Source organism: Harpia harpyja, chromosome Z, assembly GCF_026419915.1.
Source record: "Harpia harpyja isolate bHarHar1 chromosome Z, bHarHar1 primary haplotype, whole genome shotgun sequence".
NCBI lineage: Eukaryota > Metazoa > Chordata > Aves > Accipitriformes > Accipitridae > Harpia > Harpia harpyja.
In genome coordinates, this window is record NC_068969.1 from 100,412,185 (window position 1) to 100,437,216 (window position 25,032).

Genomic DNA, 25,032 nt, shown 5'->3' on the forward strand with positions numbered 1-25,032 from the left:
AATTAATAAAGGAACCCATTAAGGTCTGATTGTTGCTGCTAAAAAGGAAGGTTGAATTTCAGTCCTTTGAAGTAACTGAGAATGATTCAGGCCTCATTACAGAGATATAATCTACATTCATACATTTATGTTAGTGATTCAAATCTATTGGGACAGATTGAATTCCGTTAAATAGTGCATCTTTCCTGTGGAACTTTTCTCAGGCTTTCTCAGGCTAACCTAAGAGGTGACTTGACAATACAAAGTAATGGGGTATTTAGGGATTCAACTGTGCTATAAAAGAAAGGCTATACAGAAGGTAGAAAAAAGAATGAGATATAATCTAAAAAGCTATGTCAGCTTTTCATTTGGACTCTGTTTTGTAAATGCCCTCCCTGTCATCACACGGGATAGAAAAGGACTCTATGCGTTGTAGGAGTTTTAAGTACTGCACTGAAAATTGCACCTGCCAGAAGCAGATTTAATATGAAATTCTGGATATGTGGGCTTTGTTCTTAACCAGCAGATCTTAAAAACAACATACAACCAATCACAAGCTAGAAATAGGTCTAAGCAGAACTCTTCTTGAGGAAACTCAAGACAGTACCTATTTTTTTAATGAGCAGGGCTTAAATATATCGGTTTGACCCACAAACTACTATTTTTTCCTGCCACCAGACATCCTAAAATGCTGATTCATATTCCAGTATTTGACAGGAAAAAGAGAAAAAATGAAAAAATCTTCAAATGTATAATTTTAACACATTATAGTCATTATCTATGATTTAAGTTGTTGGAATTAAAAGGACTTCCATTTTAGAAATAACATGTTGTACCCTTCATGACCTGGACACCAAGCAAACACTGACATCAGCCTTGTAGCTCACATACATGTAAGCTGTCAGGCATTCACCAAAAAGTAGGCTTTTGCTTTTCATTTTGGTTTTATTTCCTTTTTTTATTGGTTGCCACAAAAGGAAAGCCTAAATCAGATTCACAAAAATTTTTCTGAAATGCTTTGCACTCGGTGCAAATACATGCAGAATAAATACTCTGAAGTACCATAAACAACATCATAAAACATATTGATTCTAACATTAAATGGTTTCATTTTTAAGGCTGTTTAAATGCCACCCCCATAAGCTGAACACATAAATTTAGGAGCCAATTCTCTCCAGAATAAACACCATAATTGGAGATAATAATTTCTAATTTCTGTTGTGAAGTTAACAATATATTTAACATCCTAATCTAATGAATCAGTCTAATTTTAGAACTACTTGTTCTTTTCTGCATTTTCTGTTGCTTAAATTAAGATTTACTCCAAATGCCAAATGTAATTGCATAGACGGTTTTCCATTGCATTCCATTGATCTGCATTATTAAAGTGCCTCTATTTCAGAAAAGTTCTGGGTTTATATATTGAGCTACTCACTGTGTTTCGGTACCGCTTCACTTCTCCCCTACTCCATTCTCTTAGCAAATGTTCCACCTACTTGCATTCCAAAACAGTTATTTTACAATACTAAATACTGAACCAAAATATAATGTCTTGCATGGTGCCCATATCCTGTCAGTCCCTGATCCCTTATTCTGGTGTTAAAAGATAGTACATCATATAGAAGATGCCTGTTAATTACTGGGAAAGTTGACAGTTCAGTGATGGGCTAGAAATATGAATCTGTCGTAACTTTCAGTATGTGAAATGACAAATCCATTAGCAGGGATGGAATCAAAGGAAAAACCAACAACATATGCCCCTCCAGGAAAATAATAGCTTGAAAAATCTCTTTAAAATAGCCTTGAAAATGGAAAATTTGTTTCTTTCTGGCAAAGGAAACTGCATTAGTTTAAAAAAAAAAAGACAGCAAAATATTCAGACAGATTTTATGGTGAAACCTTTGCAATCCCAATAAAGCCCCTTTTGCTTTCAAGTCAGATGCGTGATTCAGTAAATGACTCATGTTAGCAATTAGAAAATGGTCATTTAGGGCCCTGATTTCTTTTGAGACAAGGAGGGTGAGGGTGGGGAAAGAGACACAATAAATCGTGAGAGGCTTAAAAGGAAGAGCAGGCTAAAGTGTGAACTTTTTATTTCAGCAACGGAAGCGAGAAATCAGTGATTCATTAAAGGAGGGAGAAAGACCTCCATGGAAGCTGGCAAAGAAGAAGGAAAAGGAGCTAATTATGCCTCTTCCCTTTTTACTCTGACCAGCATATAATCTGCTTTTCCAGGGTCTGCCTGCAGTATATACTTCTTTCCAACCTCTCCACCCAACCCCTCCTCCAGCGGGGGGGCGGGGAGGGGGAGATCTAGCAGGCAACAAGTTCCAGGTGGCTTTCTCAAGCACTTCACTGCCAACAAAATAAAATAAAATCCTCCGCTAGAAAACAAGTTTCTTGGGGGGGGGGGGGGGGCGGCGGCTGTGTGTGAAGGGGGAGGGAAGCCTCCCTAGAGGGGATTGGTTCAGCCTGGAAGACAGGGAAATTAGTAAAGCATGAGTCTCCAAGCCATGCCGGTGGCCGGCGCTCCGAGGAGAAGAACGCTTTAGGAGCAATTAGCAGCGAGCCGGCGGCGGCTGCTGCCGCTGCAGCCCGGGAGGAAGCGAGGGCAGCTCCCGAGGCTCCCTCCGCAGCAGGCACCGCTCGCTCCAGCTGCAAAAGGGTTTCAGATGTCCCACCGCTGCTTGACCCCCTGCAAATAAGGGCTGACCACCAGAGGCACATCCCACCTCTGACTTGTAATCGCTGACATTTAGGCTACAGCTTCCAACCTGTTTACAACCACAGGGGGAGGGAAAGGAAGTGGGGCGGGGGGTGGGGGGGGCGACAAGTTAGGATTTTTCCCTCTCTCTTTCTGGATGGTTGTTTTTTGTTTTGGGTTGTTTTTTTTTTTTTTTAATACTGTTCTGGAGAATTCAAAGCAAAACAAAGAAACTGCCTCCTCTGGGGTTGTCAGTGAGAAAGGACGAGTTGTGCAACTGGCTTGGGATTTGCAAGGGGGTGGGGATCAGAAGAAGGTGCAAAGCCACGAAGTGTGAGTGTATGAGTGTGTGTAAAGGGGTATGTGTGAAAAATCCCTTCCAGCATCCCTTTCCGCTGGTTATTATTTAGTTTTGTTGTTGTTCACTTTGCTGTCATCTATTTTTCAGACCTTTCTGCATCTAAGATGGTGAAGAAAGGAGTGAGGAAGAGAACAAAATAACTACTGGGAAGCCTCAAACCAGGTTGGGGAGTGTGTGTGTATGTGGGGGGGGGGGGGTGGGGAAGAGAAAAAGGAAAGAGGATTAACCACAGCAACCCCCCCAAAAAAACCCAACAGCTCTTTTTTCTGAGGGAGGACTCGAAGGATTAAAAGGCAGCAACTTCTGAGGCGATCTGTCCCCTGAGTTATGGATGTTGGTGCACTTACTTCAGGCCAGATCAGAGCTCAGAGGGATCTAACCAGGAGCAGCAACCACCGGCTCTCCACTTGCCTTTTACCAGGTTTTACCCTTCCAGTATGTTTCATTCGATAAGACATTTTCCAGCGCCCAGAGTTTCAGTACAATGTGCAAATGGATACTGACAAATGGTGCCTCAGCCTTTTCCCACCTGCCTCGTTGCTGCTTGCTGCTGCTCTTCTTGGCGTCTTCTGTGCCTGTCACCTGCCATGACCTCGGCCAGGACATGCTGTCCCCGGAGGCCACCAACTCTTCTTCTTCATCATCCTCCTCCTTCCCCTCGTCCTTCTCCTCTCCTTCCAGTGCGGGGAGACACGTGCGGAGCTACAATCACCTCCAAGGAGACGTGCGCAAGAGGAAGCTCTACTCTTACAACAAGTACTTTCTCAAGATCGAGAAGAACGGCAAGGTCAGCGGCACCAAGAAGGAAAACTGCCCCTTCAGTAAGTACCGCTCTGCCGCCGCGCTGCCGGGCAGCGGCTGCCGGCCGCCCCCAGCGCCCCGGCGGCGGCAGAGCCCCGGCCCCGGAGCCCCCCAGGCCCCTCGCTGGGGAGGGAAGGGGAGGGTGACGCCTGGGCGGGGAGGGGGCGCGGGGCAGAGGTGGGGTGGGCTCCTGCGGGACGCCGCTCCCCGCCAGCCCGCTTCTGCCCATCTCTCCCGTTACGTTTGTTTTGCAAATGGCTTCGCCCACCACAGTTCGTCTCTTCGCCTGGCAGAAGAGCAAATTAGAAAGACTTGTAAGGATGTGGCGCGGAGCTGGGGGGGGGGGGGGGCATTGTCTCCCGAATCTGAAAATCATTATCCCCTGTCATTAAAGTGCCTTGACGAGAACGCTGTATTGAAACAATGCATCGATTTCCCCCCACGCGCGCACGCACGCACACACACACACACGCTCTTCTCCCCGAGCCGCGCAAGAGCTGTCTGCTCCGCGCTCCCTCCTCCCCGAGCCCCGAAGAGGGGCGGGGGGGGTCCTTCGGGCTGGGGTTTTGCCCGGGTTTGCTCTTCGCCGTGCGGGTGGCGTTGCGCGGGCGCGGGGAGGCGTTGCGCGGCCGCGCAGCCGCCCGCGGGGAGACGATGCGGGTGCCCGGCGCGTCCCCGGCGCCCGCCCCGCCGCTCCCGGCCCGCTGTACCGCGACTCGCTCCATGGTAAACATCTGGGGCTGGGTCCGCGCAGACCTCACGCGTTTCATTGTCACTTTTTTTTTTTTTTTTAAAGAAATTATTTCAAAGCAAAAGTCATACGGCTCTTTCCATGGCTGAAGTTTCGAGCTTTTCTCTAGTACTAATTAGGTTTTCAATAATAGCATGCTTCTGGTAATGTATTTTTGGCTGTCAGTGCTAGAAACGTAACGTTTATTCGGTTTTCCTCCCTGTGCAATCTCAAATTGAAGTAACTGTAGTAATCACAATATATTGCATTGTAACTCCTGAGTGGCTGCATCCCACTGTAGTAGCATGCAGAGAAAGTAAGCTCTGTTATGCAACTGTTGGAGGAAACTCTCTGACTTGCTTCACTGGTGGAGAACCACATTGTGGTTCTTGGGTTGTTTTGCATAAATCCGGATAAACCTGGGGATAAATCTTCTGTTGAATTAAAGCAACTTACAGTGCCTTAAGTAGATCTCTTGTTAGCTAATGTGTGAAGGATGGAGTCCTTCAGCAGGTTGCCCTGCTGTATGATAGACACTACTGTTAATTCAGCTGTATTTCTATTAAATACCCATAATATAGGCTTACAAACAGGGAGGAGAGGGCTGCTGTATCATATGTCACTACTCCACTTGCTCCACCTTGCAACATCATACTTTATCACACACTTAGTGTTTGTAAAAGCTTTAAATGTCGAAGCAGCTGAATCTTACCACCGTCCTTTCTGTATTTCATAGGAAGCCAAATGCTTGAAAAACAGAGCTGTGATGAAGGCTTCACTTTGATGAATTTGTGTGGAATGAGGTCCTAGCACTGTATTTCGTAGATTACTTTTGTTTGTGGAGGGCGACAGCATCATTCCCCTAAAATGGGATTCTGAAAGCGTTGTGTTCATCTCCAAGAACATCAAGCCATTCTGTGTAGAACATTGCTGCCAAAAAGGCTATAAGCAGCCCAGTCTGACAACAGTGTACTTGGAGAAGTAACTACTCATCTAAGCAGTCCCACTTAGCCAGCAGAACTGTTCAGTGAGTAAAGTTGCACACATGCATGAGCTTCTGTGAGATCTTGCAAAGGAGAGGTAGAATACACTGAAATGCACATAGACATCTTTCTACTCTTTCAGCCTGCGTGCAAGAACAACCCCCTCCAACTATAGGGTGTGATTCTTTTTTCCTCGTTTTCCAGTTAGTGCATCAGAAAGAGAACTGGCATTCTTGGTGATGTCATGGTTATTGTAACATCTGTAGAGTATCTACTGAAAGAGAGGAGAATGTAATTTGTTTCATATAAAAGTAAAACAATGCATTTATTATACATATTTGTATCCTGTCCCTCAAGTTTATGTGCAGTGAGCGAAGAAAGCACTCCCATCATCTTAAAACTTAGAATTTGGCAACCTCACTTACATCACAAAGTCAGACCTAGTGTACAACATCTTTAAATACAAAACAATTAGGATCTTGTTAGCAGAAGATAAACAGTTGTGCGTTCTTCTTTAATAGTCATTATAATTTGCAATGTGAAATTGTGTTTTCTGTGAAAGTTTATAGTCTGAGACCATTCAAGAATATATTCACTGTGCCTTTATTTCAAGGGTGTCTGTGTAGAAAAGTGTTGCAAAAGATTCAGCAAATCTATGCTTTTTCATAACCTCATGTGTAGCTGTGCCATCATAATACTGCCGTAATCCCCAGCTGGACTGATTCCATGCAAATATATGGTATCTTCAAGATAGTCTAAAATATGTAATTACATGTGAATAGATTTCTGCCACGCATAAAGGGTTAGCCAGCCAGCCCACTAAATTGTAGCCTGTTTAACATTAAAGGCTATTTAATCTCTCATGCAAGTTCCTCTTTCAAAACCATGCTTTCCTGAACAAAAAATAGTGACTATTGACACACAAGACTTTGAAATATTCTAATTTGGGGGCTAATTTTCTTTTCTCATATGCTAATGTTTAAAATCCATTTATGCTGCAGTAAAGCCTTATCTGTAGGGCTGTAAGATCATGACATGTTGTGTAATTAGACAACAGCTTTCATGGCTGGCAGCCAATGAAGCACTGTCAAATAAGAACAGTTGGAGAAAGTCAGAATAAACATTCAGAAAACAGAATTTAGTCTCCAGCCTTTAAATGGCTCAAGCAGCATTCATTGATTTGTTCTATAAATATTGTGCAGAGTGCGCTAAATTAGAAGTTTACTCTGGCAGACGTTTTCCAACCTGATTGCTTGGAACTATTCCATCAGCCTTTCTGTACCTATAGGGCAATGGGAACAGTGGTGGCTTCTGACTGCTCTGTCAGGAGGCTGGGTGAACTTGCAGTATTTGGCACAGCTGGAGTGTGTCTGCCACTAGATAGAAGTAGGACACTTTTTAGGTTTTGTTTTATTGTTACTTACATCTGGAAATCTGTCCCCAAAATGCAACTACTAGCTTATCCTGCAGCACCACAGCTGTGAAGTCCCTTGCCCTGTTACTGATAGAGCTGTTTGCATGCATGAGTAAGGAGAGCTGTGCTGCTTTCTGGTGACTTAGGTACTTGTTGGGGGAAAAACAAAACCAAAAAGCCTCCAAAGAGCAATAACAAAAGCTTTCACTATAACTTCGGATCTGGGATGACCAAGAGAAGCTTAAGCCATATATTAAAATTGAGAAAGAACTGCATGTGTGCAGATCCTGACTTGACTTGCACCCAGAAAGCTTTCCTGAAGATAATGAAAGTCTTTGGGTTTAATGGATGGCATGCATTGGGCTACATGATATAGGATAAGCTGTTTCAGGAAAACTTGACTGTATTTTTGAGTATTATACTATGTTCAATTTACTTTTAAGGCAACCATTAATAGTGCTGTGAAGCACACAGACTTCAAATTTACAGGATAGATCTTAGTAGCTGAAGAATGTGAACACAATATGCAGTGCTTAATTAGCAGCAGCTAACCTGCAGTGTGTAGGGGGAGTTCTGCCTGAGCAAGGATTGCAGGATCGGGCCGTTATTTAGGTACGTGTTTAGGGAGTGGAGTCTGTGTCATTGAGCCTGGATGTTAGTGGGAAGCATTGCTGGAGCGATTCCTGCGGGCTTTGGACCAAGCAGTGCTATGCAAAACCTACGGTAGATGGCGGCACAGCCACTGTCTGGTGTCACCTCTGCGCCACGTAGGTGGACAAGGAGGGGCTGAATCCTCAGCTGTATGAGCTAATTTAGCTCAAGCAAAGCTAAAAGGGCTTACACCAGCTGAGATTCTATGAATTGGTCTTCTGAGCATCCACAGTGGGTAAATCCAAACAGTGCAAAGGCACTGCAGTTGCAGAGTGAGAGCGTTTACTGGGGGGGGGGGGGGGGGGGGGGGCTAGCGTTAAATAATTAGCTACTTCTCACAAGCTAAGCTACCCCAGACTTTTCCCCTGAGTATGCAGTTATCTTTTATACATAGCTTTAGGATCTGCTGCAGACCCTGATAGTCTTTGGTTTTGCTTTAGTTAGTGTGGGATCAGATTAGCAATATAGTGACTAACAGCAAGAAAGTTTTGAGCCTCATTCTGTAGCCCAAAAGACTGTAAAGAACCACTCTAATTACTAGAAATGCTGAACATTACTACTGAGGGTTCTAAGTGTGCGCACATATACATGACAAATACAGATTTGTACTATGTATTGGGTTATATACATTAAAATAGCATTAAATGTGTTTTAAGTACGCTTAGTTTGATACTCATGTGTTTGATAACACCTCAGGTGTAATAAAATCATAAAGCTTGATAGGTACCTTAACCTCAGCTGTAGAGCTCAAACCAGATTAGAATACTTGGTAAAACATGTTCTTTTGCTACTGAACTTTTTTTTTAAGCTAGCTGTTTGGGGTTATCGAATCATCGTGAGCTGGTGTTTGTAAATTAATGTGAGAACTTTTCTCTGTTTTTCTGAAGACCAATCAGTAGGCATATGTGTTTTGTTGTTTTACTCTCCATAGAGATCTGGTTTATTTTTTTACCAATCAAAAGACTTAAAATAGGAAATAATACTCTTTTAGCGAAGTAATTTGAAACAGGTTCTTTAATATGAAATGTATAAGTTCTTATGGAGATGATTTCTCACTTTAAGTTTTTTTTTTTTTCTGGAAAACTCAGTTGCATAATTTATAACCAACAGTATACAACCTTAGGCACTTAGGATTTATGAATGTGGAAAGAATTGTACTATTTAAGGTCTACATGACACTCTCCTGTTACCCCTACTGCATTCCTGCCTTGTGGACCCTCCGTGCTGATTCTGTAGCCCTGTCATAAATCTGTTCAAAATACACAGTTGTAAGAAGTCTTTTTGTCTTCATAAATCTAACTTATAACCACTTGGGGAAGGAAAAAAAAAAAAAAGAAAGAAAAAAAAAAGAGTTAGGGGCAATTGGAAGTTTGTTCTTAAAACCTCACAAGAAGGAAACCAAGGGGCATGCAGGCTTATAGATGCCATGCTGCTGTTTTAATGGGAGGCTTCTCAAGTAGTGGCTACGTCAAAGGTTCCTTGAAGATGGTGTTAACTCAGTGAGCACTATAGAATGTGCTTACACTTCTGAAACATCTTGGATGCATTCACTCATAGGATAAGATCCTCTGTTTTGAAATAAGGTATTTTAAGATGACTTTCAGATGTCTTTGAGCTGTGTGTGTGAATAGGGGCCTTTTCACTTCAAGTGGGAGTCAGATCAGGTCTTGCAATAGGGGAGTTTTTATTTATTCTGCAGAGCCATTCATTTTGGAAAAGGAAAAACCCTTCTATGAGCAAATCTTGTTAACCTGTGTGTCTTAAGTTAAAAATAGCAGGTACCTGTATGAACACAGGGCAGCATCTGTCATGGTGGATTCCTGACTTTTCCTCTGAGAAAGTAATATAATTGCACAAGGAAGATTCTAAATAGGAAAAAAAAAATCATTGTAAACCATATTGTATTTCTGTTCTTAAGCTTAATATTAGGGATGATAGAAATAGTGTCAGCAAAGCAGAGAAATTATTTGGTCAACTTGGGAGTTGTTATAATGCCCACTTCACGGCCTGGTTTTTTTGTTTGTTTTCTCAGTTTCCTGAAGAGCTTTCTGAATCCCTTCCCCAAAACAGCACTGAGTTGAAATTTCAGTTTGCACATTTCGAGCACTTGCTGCCGCTACTTGCAGTCACCATAAGACACTGAACTACCTTACCCTAATATTCTGGGGTTTATCAACCAATGACCTCTTTGCCACTTTGAACAGCACAAATAGTTTGAGTGTTTATCAGCATTAACAAGCAATGCCAGCTTGATGAGACTGCATGGAAGAGTAATCTTTGCTTGCTTTGGGCTATGAAAACCAAATTATCAGATCAGAAATGGAGGATGCATTTAATTAATGTTAGCACACGTATGGGTTTTGGTCGGTAGGTGTGCTAGTACCACTAGTCTAACTGTACGTACTTACCAAACGAATTCTCCTTTTACTTTGACAACTTATTTTGATGCAATATTTTAATATTTTGCAGCCTTTCATTGCTCAGATGCTTTGAACACGGAAAAGTAGTCAATGGTACTTGGCATCTAGTTCCATTAACTAGGAAGATCCTTTCTTAGCTGCATTAATTGCTTCTGTTTCTAGTGCCAGTTTGTTGTAAAACATCTCTGTTAGTTACAACATAGTAAAAAGGAGACAGGAAACACAGTTACATGACTTTTCAAAAGTCAGCCTGGGAAAACTCTCTGTGTTTATGAAGAAAATTAAAATCTTCAAGGGTAGGAGTGAGGAGGAAGTGGCTTAATCTTTAATCACTGAATGGATATTAAAACTGCATTCATTAGCTGAGTGGTTATTAAAACTGATTATGCTACTTCATGAGTACAGTGCAACCAATGGAAGTTGCAGGGGAAAGAAATGGTTACAAGTGAGCCAGGTCACACACTAAATAATGGCTTTAAAGACATTCTTTGCTTTTAAATTAGGTCACTTGTGTTCTTTCTTTGAACATTCAGTTCTAATTGCAACAGTAAATCAAAGAATACGCTCAAAGTAGATTCCCATGTAAGGTGGACAACTGGACAGTGCCTTTTTACTGCTACTAACACGTGCATCCAATTACTGGTTTGATATACTCACAGTGTCAGCTGTGAAGCATTCCCCTATTTTATAGTTAGCCTAAAGAATTATTAGCCTGTCCCTTTTCACATTTACCTCTAAATAATCTGTCAGTAGTGTATGTCTTCTACAGTTAAAGAGGAATTTTCACATGCATTGAAGCTGACTTTCAAGAAAAAGGAAATGTGAAACTACACCAAAAAGTTTCATTCCTTTTCTCCCTCTCCTCTTCCATAATTTCTGGTGTTGTGCAAGAGAGGAAAAGGCTACAAATACTAGAAACATGAATGTTCATGAATTTTATATAAAACCAAAGATCAGATCTTTCATAAACCTTGATTTAGTAAAGCAATATGATGCCTACTCCTTTCATGGTGGAAAGCATATGTGAAGGACAATAAACTTAGTTGTTTTTTGCAGTTCCTGACTCTTCTTCCTACATGGGGAGCAGAAGTGAAAATGAAGGGGCCTGAGGATTCTAGTTGCTCTTCCTTCTTCTGCCACTGATATTAGAGGTTCAAACATTGCATAGAAATAAAGGAAATGTAAATTTTTTTTCAGGTTGCTGATGCACATCTGCGCAGCTTTAGTCAGTGTGTGTGGGAGTTGGGGAGGGAATGCTGAAGCATTTTGGAAGCATTCAGGATGTTGTTTAATTGGAATCAAGGCACGGTACTAAGTGGAGGCTGGGTATAAATCAATGATATCGTGCCCGCATTAGAGGAAGGGGATGGGAAGTGTGACGAGTGCCAGAGCAACACTAGAAAGGATGAAAAAGAGAAATAGGGGCAGCATGTGTCATGAGTGGGAGAGAAGTGGGGAGAAGGGGAGTGTGGGTTACCCATTTTGGCAGCTCTGAACTGTCAGTGATGTTGAAGTGTCTTGTCGCATCTCACTGCATCATCAGTTTGCTCACAGACTAACTTATGAAGCCATTAAGGTGCCTGTTGAATTAGTCTAAAAGTGTGTAATCGGTTTTGGGATATAAACTCTTTCCACTCCCAATTTCATTGTGTCTTCTCTGACCTTATTCTATAGATACTATTTGGTACATGCTCAGGGATTTTCTTCTTCGTGTTATCCTCTTCAAGAGGATTAATAACCTGCTTTATTCCTAATGTCAAAGTCGCTACAGACTACTTGCAAGCAGAAGGGTGGGTAAACTTGCCCTTGGAAGTAATAAGCTATTTAAAGGAGCCACAAGCAAACCTGTGTTAAAGAAGAAAAAAGTTGGGGGTTTTGGCTGGTTGGGTTTTCTTCAATTTTTCACTATGCTATTACTATACACTTTATTTGTTATGAGAAACATATACCTGAAGGACATCAAGTTATCCTCAACTTCAAAGTGTTTTAATCTTTTGAGGGTGGAATAGGGTATTTTTGTGACTGATATGTTTAGTGTTATCAAGTATGTCATATTTTGGAAGCTTGTCTTTAAGATTCAAAGTAGTTACATAGTTACAAGTTCATAAATTCAGTAATTTTGTTACTACAGTGAGCAAGGGAATATATGCTCTAGAATAGGATATAGGATGACTGTATTTAATATGAAGTGGTTTTTGTAAGACTGCAGTTTTAGCGCCTTCTCCTCATACATTTTAATGACATTTTAGGGGATGCTAAAGCTCCTGATATTCACTGAAAGAGTCTTTTGACTTCAGCAGAACAAAGTTGTGTCTCTGTGTATTTCCTAGATACTTATTTTTTCCTTATGGTTTTCCTGGAGGTAAACATGAAAAGTGTAAACCATGTCAATCTGAAGTACCTCCCTCATCCACATGAAGTATCTTAGTAGCTGTGGCACCTGTTCCTTGGAGGCAAGGAAGCTAATGAAAACCTTCCTCTGAACTGTTAGCTTAGCTGACTTCACTGTGCCCTTCTGCCCTGTCTCAGGGGAAGTGGGGAGGTGCACATGGCCCATGTCCTGATGACAGGACACCTTTCCTTTGTCAAAACACTAGTGCTAATAACTGCAATACAGAAATTGTGTGCTGAGGATCTGCAACTGCAAAACTAATGGTCACATGAAAAGAAGCAGCAGAAAGAGTCTAGAGATAACCACATGAGCCAAGGTATGGCCGTTTTTTGTTAGTCTGCTTCACCGTCTAGGCCTGGTTGCTCAGCTGGCTCTTCAGATGCTGAAAAGATAACCTGCTCCCATAAAAGATACATGTGTGGTTTTGGTGCTACCCTTACTGGGTAGCTGGGTCAGCAGTAGGTAGTTTAGCCAAAGGGCTGCACTAAGGCACCGCTGCGTGTAAACTCGAGCAGAAAGTTAGTACAAGCTGAGTTTTGCTGGGTGTTTCTGAGGTACAACCAGACATCCAAACCATTGCAAGCTCTTTAAATTATCACTTTACCTGGTTCTGGCAGAAATAGCTTGAAAAGTGAGTAGCATGTGAGAAATGGAACGAAGTTATGATTCTTTCAGCTTCTTACAGGTGAAGATGCTGGGTGAAGGCACATGTTGTGCAAGTACACCAAGTATTATGAACAGTAATGTTTGCTGTCACATCTGTTAGCTTTTATTCACAGACTAGCATCACCTTTGCTTCCAAGCATCCCTGAGTGCACACAAGCAATGACTCCTTAGGACAATGCATAGTTTAAACCACTTAAGCAGCTAAAACAAAATTTACTAAGGTTAGAACTGGGAAGTGCAAATTATGCCCTTTCTGAGGCTCAGAAGTAGATTAAATTCAAGCAGTTTTGCTGCTTCTCTTGGGTTTTGCTTTGTGGGCAGCCCTAGTCCTAGGCCAAGGGGGATGGAGGGAGATGCTGAGATCATGCAGACTGGCAATTCTATCCATCCTGGCAATGATGATGATTTCCTATTGCCAACTTACAGTGTAAGACACTGCAGGACAGGAGAGGGGAGACAATACTAACAAAAATCTCTGCTTGAAGTACTATGTAGCGAAATGAACCATTTCTCTCAGCTTGATGTGCCTGAATAATCTGAGGAGTGGTAATTGGAACCCAGTCTGTACATCCCCTACATGGCATTTAGACTATGTCACAGCTATATATTACCTAGTTATTCCTTGGTACTTCCTCTTGTCATGGCATAAGCCAGTCAAGAACAGCAACTGCCAGTGCTTCAAAGCTGGTAATTGTGTTAAGGAGCTACAAGACTGAACCCACTGGCATTGCTAAAAACATTTTGAGATCACTGTATGGAAGACACAGAAAGATTACTATTAGTAAATGCGGTGTGTAAAATACCTTGCTGTAGGGCTTTGGATGAGGAAATGCATTTCAGCTGGATGGTATACCTCACAGAACAGCTATTCCATCAAGGTTCCATCTAAATAGGTTGGGAAAGAAAAGGTTCAACACCAGCTTTCTTTGTAGAAGAGTTTGTGGGGGTTTTTTTAACTTTAGAAAGATTCTTAATGACTACAATGGATTTTTTTTTTTTTTTAATCAAAACAAGACTGGAACACATAAGAGCTTGAATAATGATACAGGATTGTGGGACACTAAAGGCTCATGTCCTTCACCATGTGCTGTGAAGATACACTGGGCATAAAGGGAGCTGGGGGACTCTTCTGAGTTCCTCATGCTCCTCCTGCTGATGGTCAAGCAACACAGAGGAGGAATCTGCTTAAAGGGAGAGGGAAGAATATTGAACATTTTGGCACAATGATAGTCTGCAGGAACTAAACTTTGAATATAGGGAGCACCATAAAGTGTTAAGTATTATGAAATATCAGGTCCTATATATGTTTGTTATCCATTGTACCCCCAAATTTATAAATATATTAGACTCTAATCTCTCTTTGGCTCTTTGCTGCTTATAAAATGAGGATAGTAATACTTCCTACATGAGCAAAGGTGTTATGAAAACAAATCATTTGTGAAACACACCAGTAGCATTGTGATGAGTGCCAGGGGAAAAAAAAGCCTACCCTGAGGGTAATCATTCTCTTTTTACAGAAAGTTTTGGGTATAAGGAATAGCAAGGGCAGTTTTATCCTCTTATAGAACAGGACAGAGTAGGCTGCTTATTAACTCTAGCAGACTTAGATGTTTGTCTTTTGCCTAGAAAAAAGATTCCCCAGGAAAAAAAATATTCTATAGTCTCTCTTGCAAGCAATCTGTTAAGATAACTCAACAAATTTTTTGCATAGCATAATACAAAAGTTAATGGCAAGATAGCTCTTAACCAAACAGCATGGGAGTAGGTGCAGATTGGATCTGTCCTTCTGTCAAGCTGACTCTAGATCTGGTTGTGCAGCTTGAACATTATAGTCACAAGTGATGTCAAAATTTATTTTGCTTTAAAGGTATGAGCATTAGGAAGTTTCAGCTCAAGGATCTATATAATTTCCATGATTAAACAGTTAAAATATAATTGTGATTTCACTCTCTTCTCTTTACTGTCAGGCCTATCTATCGAAGAAATTTGAGCATGATCTCCACCTAATATTTATTGTATTTGGCCCTATTATGTATTTTTGGGACGGCCTTAATTTCCCTGAAATGCTGTCTATGCATTGGAATTAAACTACTGGAATTATTTGTTTGGTTTTTATTTCTTTTCCTACCATTTTTTTATTATTGATACTTCCCCTTTAGTGTCACAGATGTTATTCTTTCAGTTTAATTTATTAGTGTTACTTTTACATGTCACAACTTCTCTTTGAAATGACGGCCATCTAAGTTAAAGTCTTTTCAACTTCAGTGAAAACACATATAATGAGGCTGACACTTGGCTCATGTGGTATTAATCTGGTCTCTTGGTCATTTCTTCTGTGTCTCCTGCTGCAGTCTGCTCTCAGGAGGACATATCTGCAGCTGGGGAGTACATAAGATTAACTTCCGCCTCTCTGTGGCTTCTTGCCTCAGACCACACACCAAATAATTGCTCAAAGCATTATCCAGATTTGCTCAAAATTCACCATGCTTGCTTTATTCCTTCAGTTCTGCCACACATGCATTTGTGGACTCTGCTTGCAGCTGATTCTGCTTATGAGACAGGAAACATTTTGCAAAGATGAGGATTTGGAGACAAACACTATTGTAAAATATCGATAATAATTTTTCTGTGGAACTCTTCCATTTTTGGTTTTGCTGATTTTATAAATGTACACAGTAGACCATAAAGGTCAGCAAGATGTAACCTTTTTGTTTTGTTTTCAACTGCAGTCAGGGCATAACAAAGACAGATGTAGCTTTTTGGTACAGACTGAATTATAGCAACTCCTGTCTCCAAAATGAAATTTGAAAAAAGCAAACCACAGTACTTATATTCAGGAAGATCTTTAGTGCTGTCTGAACTATTAAATTCAATAATGCTACAAAAAAATTGCTACTGTGCGGGTGGAGGAAATGTTAGTCAGCTTTATTATCCAGGGACCTCCAAACCTTAATCACAGTTTAAAATCCTTAAAAAGGGAGCTACAGATGTGAGGAGTACAAGTACCCATGCTCACACACCAATGCAGACTCAAGAAGTATCTGTAATGATGAGCAGGAAAACTGTTAAAAACATCTAACTACTTTCTGTTACCTTGTGCTTAATACAAGAAGTTACAGCTGAGGTTACCAGACACTTCTTATTAAGTCCATAATGGGGGTGGGAACATAATTTTGGTGTTTGAGCAAACTTCAGTCTGGCATTTTCTAATATTCTTATTGTTGGTTTTTCAACTAAGTATTTTTTCATGCTAGTTTCAGAATCTTTCTGCTTTTCACAGTAGCCAGTCATAAATATAAACATATATATATATATATAAGCTCTTCATTTATAGATGTGTTTTGTGCACCAAGATATGGAAGTTCTACATGCAAAACTCTTGTTACACTCTCACAGACATACTGATAATGCAAGAGTAGATTGCATGATGATGCAATACGATGAAATTTCCAAAGAATCTGTAAGGGCCCTAACTGAGGAGCACACTTACATTTTTCAGGTGTAATCTTTGTGCAGCTATTGCTGTGAGCACTACTGAGTTTATGATGTGAAAGCTCTCATAATATGAAACGTCTTGAGAATATGTAGAAATCTGTGTCATTATTACAGTATTTGGACACATTAGATTAATGTCTTCAGGAGGACCATAACATATGCTTTACCTAGCAAAGGATGACAAATGTTAGAGACTTCTAGATATCTAATAATAGTTTCAGAGTTTATTCAGTTAAAGAACTTATCTCATCCTCTTGTTCCAACAAATACCTTGCTAATGAATCCTAGTTAACATGACCTTGTAGCAGAGTTTTTTGCTGTTACCTTTTTTTTTTTGCATTCCTTATCCAAATGGTGGATTTGTTTTCTGATTTTGAAGGAGAGCTGATACTCACAAGTCATATGTCACAAGCCACTAAAAGTGTCAAAATCTTACAGCAGGCCCTTGGTGGCTTGTTAATCTCTCCTTCCCTGCCCCCCCCCCCGCCCCCTCCTTTTTTAAAGGAAACAGACTAATTCACTTAAATATAATGAGAGCCATGCTTGCCATAGCCTACTTTTTAAACAGCATCAGCCCAAGTAAGATCTGTCTTATTTCTTTGCCTCCTTTTCTTGGCTCCAACAATTAAACACAAAGCTGAAAAATACAGATTTGTATGGCAGAGCTATTTCATATGTCAAATGAGAAGTGGAGGCTGTTGTTTTCATAACAGAAAAATATACAAGTGTTAGGGCAGGAAAGTGTTTCTTTTCCTTTGTGCCCCTTCTAAATTATCATCAGCAGCATGCAAAAGATAAACCTGTATGTTAAATAGGGAGACCAGATGTATGTTTAACCTCTTGCCCTCATTTTTCTAATTGGCTTCCATTAGGAACAAAAAGTTAAAATATCTCTAAACAAAAATAACTGATATGGTAAGGTGAACTTTTCAACTGGATAAGAGCTCTTTAGAAAAAGACAGTATTACAGAGTCCTGTGTCAGGCCAACAGACTGTTTTCCTGTAGTGATACATCTATATTCAGAACAATAACTCCATGTTGACTTTTGATAAGTAGTGGCAGAATGTTTGTTGAGTTGCAGCAAAAATGAAAGTAACAAGTAGTTAAAATTCTCATCTGTTAAAGAAATTCTAGAAATATCATGCTACAGATGTTAGGTTTGCTATTCAGTGTTAGACTTTTTTACCTCCACAGACATTAGCTAACCAAATCTTGAAATATGGCTGTGTCTTTTTTTCCCCTTCTTCAGAGACAGGGACTGAGGCAGAGAGTTTAAAGACCAGGATTTTATCTCATATCTTTATTCAAGCTTATTCCACCATAAATCCATTGACTGATGATTCTACTCTGTTCCTTGTTTTGTGTTCACAATACAAAGGATGATATTCATGTTCTTAATAGAAATGGGAATTGAAGGGTAAAGTGTAATACTGTTTTGTATAGCAGAGTATGTCTCCAACATAGATGTACATGTATGACAGACTAAATGACAACTTTAAAACTAGTTAAAGGTACAGGAAGTAGGAGAAAAGTCTACAGAAGTGACTGAAAAGAGCCAATAGGCAGTTCTGTCTAAAGACAGAAGTACTGGAAAGTGTCTTCTCTTGGTAAAAATGCCCGTCAACCAGTGGAGTCAAGAAAATTGGCAATGTTTGAAAATGAGTTGTTCTTAATGAGCAAAGCTAGGAGCTGCTGGGAACCCATAAGCTATCCTGTGGAAGAGTTTGGGAACTGAGTTTGTTTTATCATGAAAGATAAATGTTTTAAGTGCTGTTAAAGTATTCACTACAGATACCAGCTGGAGAAACTCTGTCCTTTTGGAAGTGCACAGTCTGAAAACTAGCAGATTTTTCATATGGATTCTAAATTCATAATTTTAATTGCTTCCTTCTCATATTGTTAAGCTTTTATGCATGAGTTAGTGTTTAGGAGAGATTTAACTAAAGAAAAGGTATTCACCTGGGAATAAAATGAAATTGCCTACAGAAAGGCAGAAAAACAGGTCTGACATCGAAAAAATGAAGAGACTATTGCAATCAGGGAATCACTACCAGAAGTGGGTGAGTAGAGGAGAAGCTCTCTAGCAACTTGTTCTAATTCCTCTGCTGGAGGTTACTAAATCTCACCAGCTCATGTTAGCGTTCCATAATCTCCCCCATGCAAAATCACACATCTTAGCTTTACTGGCTTAAATACAAGGTTTCAGCCATCCTGGCTGATATTATCTAAGCAAGTGTACACTCGAGTGTTTGGAGAGCAGCTAAGCCCCATCTGGGGATAAAGACTGGCTGGTATAGATTTTTTTTTTTTTTTCCTTTAGTCATGATTCATAACAGGGACGCAGGATGTTTTAGAACGGAAAAAAAGTAAAGGGAGTGTTAAAAGGAGTGACATTTGATATAAAATCACCAAAATCATTTAGACTTTGAACAGAGAGGATGGAGTTTTGACCCTGTACCTAAGTGTAGCAGTCCAGGATCTCAGTTATGCATTTCCCATATATCTCTGAAATTGGCAATATAAAGTAGCCTATTTATTCACACTGTGATTTCAATTTCTATCAAGAGTATAATTTCAGCACCTTATAAAAGTAATAATACCACCTTAGAACCTAGTCCAGGAGAAAATACCAGTTGATTTTATGGGTTGTGCCAATCCTGGAAAGAGTTGCAGATGTCAGCTTTACAGAAGGCTGGAACAGCCAAAGGAAAAGGTCAGTTGTGGGATAAAGAGGAAAAGGAAATTAAAAAAGAATTCTTTGTGCTGTAAGCTGCAAGCTGATGTGGGGAGGCAGGAGCACTCTGAATTCACACAATAAGCTCCTCATCTTTTGTGCCCTGCAACTATCTTAGAAACTCTGTCTTCTCCTTATCTGCATAAATTTCAAAGGCAAAAGGCTAATATTGGAACCATTCCTACTGGATAGCTCGAGCAGACAGCTTCTGTGGAACAGCAGTCTATGCATGGTATCAACAGCATCTTCACTGCACTTCCCGAACGCTCTCCCACCCACCAGATGGGCACTTCCAGGTGGCCTATCCCGCCTACAAACATCCTGTCTGCGGCACTTTGAGAGCCATAGGGAGGTGGGGAGTGGTTTGTGGCTCTTGGCCTAGAACAGCGAAGTTCTGCAAAGCCATGTCATATGTAACCAGTGAACTTATGGTACCCAAGAATATCTCTACTCATCTTTCTCTGGCTGCTTCTTTTAACATCAGCTTTTGGTGGATGACTTCAGGTTGGTCAGACGAGCCTTGTGTCCCAGGATCAGGAAGCGGCCGGCATTGCTGTGTGGTTTATGATGACTGGGGAGCTCTGCTGCATGCACAGCCTCGCCATGGGCATTTGTTACACTTGGTCAGTGTGTGTCCATTAATTAAAAATGTGTCAAGTCGCAGGAAAGCGGGACCAAGGAAAACCTCCTGGGAACCCCAATATAGCCCCTTTACCGCCAGTGCTTGTCATATAAATTTGTTCAGAAGTTTATCAAGTTCAATTCCTCACCATACTCCTTAGCTGAAGGCTGTTCCACAATCTCAATCCTCCAAGGGCTACAAATAATTCTTATTTCTAATCAAAATACCTTCATAATCAGCACTACTCTCCTGCTCTTTTGCCCCAGTAGCATCCTTCACTGCCCCACAGTTTTTCTTCTTTAGAGTTCACCACCACAATGTACATGTAGGAGGCCATTATATTCTCTCTTTTTTTTCCTGTGCTAAACTTAATATGCCAAGTTCATTGCTAAACAGAGAACAGTGTGCTGAGACATAGCCCACCATCTTCCTGCTGGTTCTGGACATGAAGCAAGTAGCTACTTCCACATAGGCTAATAAGCTATGCATCTTGGTGGAGCATACTACCTCCTGTATGGCACCCTGAAAATGTAATTGTCTTGCTTTCCAAACCCAATTTTAATAGATTTCTGGGGCAGTTTAATTTGAAGTATTTCTTGTGGGTCTTCTGGCTGGTTCTATGTAGACATGCCCTTTTCTTGTAAGATAATGCTTTTCCGTGCCTTTCTAGAACGGCTTCTAGGTGCCTGGTCTTAGACCAGAACTGTGCACCATGTCCCAGACCTAAAAGAAGAATTCCAAGATTGCCAAGACTAATAAACCCACCAAACAGACCTCACATCTGCCACTTGGCAAAGGCTGCCCGCTACCCAATTAGTAAAAGAAATGGGCTATAGAAATGGGCCTGGTTTGCAGTGTGTTTGACAGGGCTGAGTGTTGAAAGGTTGAGGTACTCTGTTAAGAGTGATGGTCAGAATACAGCTGATGTAGACAAAAGTGAATTGAAACAATTTATCACATAATGTTCTACTGTCATTGATTTGCATATAAGACTTCACTTGAAATTTAAAAGGAGAATATGGGTTTATGGGTGTTTTCCCCACTTTCTTAAAGATGTTGAAATGCCAAAGCATTTTCCAATTAGAGTGAATATGAGATATTGAAACAGACTTTCCTACAAAATCAAAGTCCAGAATAATGTCAGTTTAGGTGAAGCATGACATTTTGTGGGAATTAGTTAGAAATATATCATGAAAACTGTCCAAATGGAATTTTTTTTTACTATAGTAAGCTTAACAAGATGTTTCTCTTATTCTTTTAAATGTATAAAAAATTAATTTTATCATAATTTTTAGAAGGTTGAATTGAAAATTTGGTGGAAACCCATTATTTCTATGGGGAAATTAAATTAATTTATCGATATTTTCAAATGAAATAATGTTTGGTTATAAAAGTTCCATATATAGCTTACTAATTTCAAAATAGGAAAAGAATTGGAGAGTGAGCAAATAAACGCTCAGAAGAGAGTTGTAGTATTCTTTGCCAAAATAATCAGGCTCTTCACTGACATGATGCTAAACACAGAGAATGATTATGTTGTGTTTTTCAGAGGTCTGTGTCCAAGTTCTTGGTTCAGGCAAGCAGTTTGACTGTCTGTAAAATGTCTAAGTTAGTACTTGAGGCTCAAGGAATAGACAGTTCCAGCTAGTCCTTGGGTAGCTTCAGTCCCTAAGAGTTATTGAATTACAAATACTAGAGAATGAGGGTGCATACCCATGATGGTTTAACATTGTGCAGAGAACTGTTGCTTTCCATGCAGAAACTTGCCCACAGGTCATTATCTCTCTGTCCCATAATGTAGAAGGGAAGGGGCAGAGTTCTACCTTTACTTCCTTGGCTTCATTCTCCAGTGTTATCAATGGGTTTAGGGTAAACATTAGGAAATACGCTTGTTTTCTGCTCCCCAAGCAAAGCATTGCTTCCCCTGACTTTTTTCAGGAATAGCAAGACAACTGGCATTTGTTCTGGATAGAGTGCAAGCTGAGCAACCAAGACTTTCTTTCATGAAGTTGTATCTTTTTTATGCTAAACACACATGTGTGTTTAGAAAAGCACTTTAGGAAACAGAGTGTTTTATGTGGCTGTGTATTTGCATTTGATATAATCCATACAGGGCTCTTGCTTCTGTGTTGAGGAGGGGTGAAAAGAATGTGTTGACAATTTTTTTTTCCTATTGTGACAGATCTTTTCAGTATAGTATTTCCTGAAGCCTTTAGGTATAATTTTGCTTGTTCCTGCCATTCTAAGATAGATATATCAATAAAAGCTATTCTTAGTGCTGCCCCGATGCATCAAGATGACATAGAAGAAGTGTGGACTGTTGCAGCTGATATATGGAGATAATGGGCACCACATGACAATTTTTTTTTTTCTGTTTTCCTTTTCTTTCACTGTCTGTACATCTGGCTTTAATCAGTGAGTTTCTGTGAAATGTTGCAATTGGGCCTGAAGAAACTCTTTGCTCTTCTCTGATATGGACCTGTGGATTATAGGTGAAACTGCATTAAGGGGCTACAGAGGTTAATTATGCCTGAAAGTTTCCAGTACTATCCACATCAGTTGACACTCTCAGCACACTGCATAAACAATCTGGGAGAAGCTATCATTAGCAAAGCAGGAGAGCTGCACTTCCCCAGTCTCTGCTTGCATTTCGAAGCCTTCACACATGGTTGTACATTTTGCATGAGTCATTTATGCATTCAAATAAGTTTGTTGGTCTGCCACACATCCTGTGTGTGGTATTTCTTTCATATATACAAGGAAAAAGATTCCTACCTATCCTCCAAAAATTTAACACCTAAATAGACCTTTCTAAAAGCTTTATTTTTATTTAAAGTACCAAATCTTTCTTTTTTTAATAAAAGCTTGAAGTAATTTTGGTAGAACACCTGCATATGTTGTACTTGTCAAGAACTTTTGAGGTTCTGTGATCACATCTTGCTCATTTAAAAAATATTTTTTTCTCTGTTGTCCCATGAAAATTCCATGTTGAGCCAGAAGCTAACTTTCACTGGGAAAATAGTAAAACTGGGTAAACAGAAGTGTTGTCAAGAGTGCAGTGTAAGCATACTGATAAATCATTGCTCTCTTTTTAATAGAATCTGTAAGTGTTAGGTTAAAAACAGAAAGCATAAGGTTTTCAAACAAAAGCAGTCCTCAGGACAATCATGTCTCATTTAAGATTATTTTATTTCACACCAAACTGCAGTGAAATCAGTTATCTCCTATGCAAAACAAAGAAATGAAAGGGCAAGTAAGTACCTGCTTCCCTCTATCTCTTGTTATGATGTTTTATTACATTCCAACACCATTTTCTTTACTCTTTTTGAAGAGAAGAGGCAGCTTTATGCTTTGGAGTGTGCAGGAACAAGTTGAGGAAGGGTTGGAAGGTCAGCCAGTGAGCTCAAAGTGTGGCAATTCACTTCTGTCTCACCTCATTCCTGCTTCTTCAGAGCAGCAGCACAATAATCTTTTAAATCTGTTTGATATGGCTCATATGCTTGAAGCAACTTGGACACTGCTTGCATAGGAGCTGTCTTGAATTTGCCTATATGAGATCACAGCAAAAAAAAAAAAAAAATCATAGGACACTCAAGGAATTCTCCAGGTTGCTAGATTTAATTACTGGAATTTCTAAGGAATTCTTTTGTACCAAAAATAATTGGATCATCATTTTTTTAAGTGGATTAGATACAAAAATATAATGTAAACCAGCCATTATATTGAGATATGATGTGGGACATTTTTAGCTGTCAAAATGTGCTTAGAAATGTATAACAAATGCCAACATGATACTGTGAATTGTGAAAAGGAAAAGACACAAGTTCTGCTGTTTGCTGTTGGCAGTAAATGGCTACTTTTGTTTAGACATTATTACTACAAAAGCCAAGATAAGATTGTGATTTGCCAAATGTTGCATTGTGCTGTCCAACTCAGGTTTTGAATTAAAATACACATATGCCAAAAATTATGTTTATATAATATAGTATGTTGTGTAACAAAAGTGTGTTAGGTAGTCAAGTTAATGAAATTATTAAATTTTGGCAGAGTGGTGTTAAATTGACTTTATATTTCATATTGGTTTTGGGGAGAGTGGGTGGAAGGAGAGTTGAATTCTACTTCATATTAATTGAAATGGATTAAGCTGTTGATGTAATAATGCTTGTAAATAGCAATTAACTGCTATGTGATGGTAGGTTTTTCTAAGACGACAACTTAGAAAGAGTTTGTTTTAAAACAGAATAGTCTAAAGTGGAGCTTTTATTCCCTGTAAGCAAGAACGTGTGCAGCCAACTTCCCTTTTGGACAAGTGAGATGTTGCTGGTCCCAAGAGAACCGTGTGCTGGGGAAAAGGTCTTTTAACTCATAGTCCAAATCAAAAAATGAGAGTTAAATATTTTGTGGCAGAAGCTGGCCCATGGCAATTAGCATACCTTATTATCTTCTGTTAGATGAGATCTTGCTTTTCAAAATGAGTATGACCTTTTCCATTTTTTGTAAATTAGAGTACATGTACAATTTAAAGGATCTCATTCTTTATATCAAAACCGTATTGTAGTCACTTGGATAATTTTCCTGAGGTTAAATATCACTTGGACGGAGGAGTTTGCAGGATCAGCTTTGGTTTCCTTGCAAGTTGCCCAGGCACTTTTAGTTGGCCAAAATCTGCAGACCCCAGCTTTTATGAGTTATGTTTGTTGTTTATTTTTCAATTATCAAGATGACCAGTTATATGTTTCATAAGTAGTTTTTTGATTAAGAGTGTGGCAAACAAGCTCCATTCGTTCCTTGTTTGGTTTGAAACCCTTCCTGGACGCTAACACTTAATTAGTCATTGTCTGATGGGAGGAATTTGAGTAGCTTGTTGGTTTTGTTTGTTTATTCCATCCCATCAGTAAGTAGACTAGTGTAAGACATATCTTGAAACAGAACATGATGTGAAATGTCCATGTTGAAAAAATTGTTCATTATGGGTAACAGAAGTTAAACGATTGCAATATTCTTAATTTCATGTAGATTGTGCAATGAGACATGACACTCCTCTAAATTACATATCAGAAAAAGAGACGGACAGGTTGA

The 25,032-nt window shown here is 39.9% G+C and overlaps 1 protein-coding gene across 7 annotated transcripts in view; it reads left to right on the plus strand.

The window, feature by feature from the left end:
* Positions 1-2,483: 2,483 nt before the first annotated feature.
* FGF10 (fibroblast growth factor 10) overlaps positions 2,484-25,032 on the plus strand; it is a 66,148-nt gene continuing 43,599 nt past the window's right edge. The window contains exons 1-3 of one of the 7 annotated variants that reach the window (XM_052778332.1): positions 2,484-2,720; positions 3,132-3,206; positions 3,466-3,865. In XM_052778332.1, the coding sequence (XP_052634292.1) occupies positions 3,529-3,865 (337 nt within the window). In that variant the 5' untranslated portion in view covers positions 2,484-2,720; positions 3,132-3,206; positions 3,466-3,528. Of the gene's footprint in view, positions 2,721-2,844; positions 3,207-3,301; positions 3,866-25,032 lie in introns of those variants that run through there. The other 6 variants (XM_052778327.1, XM_052778329.1, XM_052778330.1 and 3 more) reach the window with 6 other exon arrangements.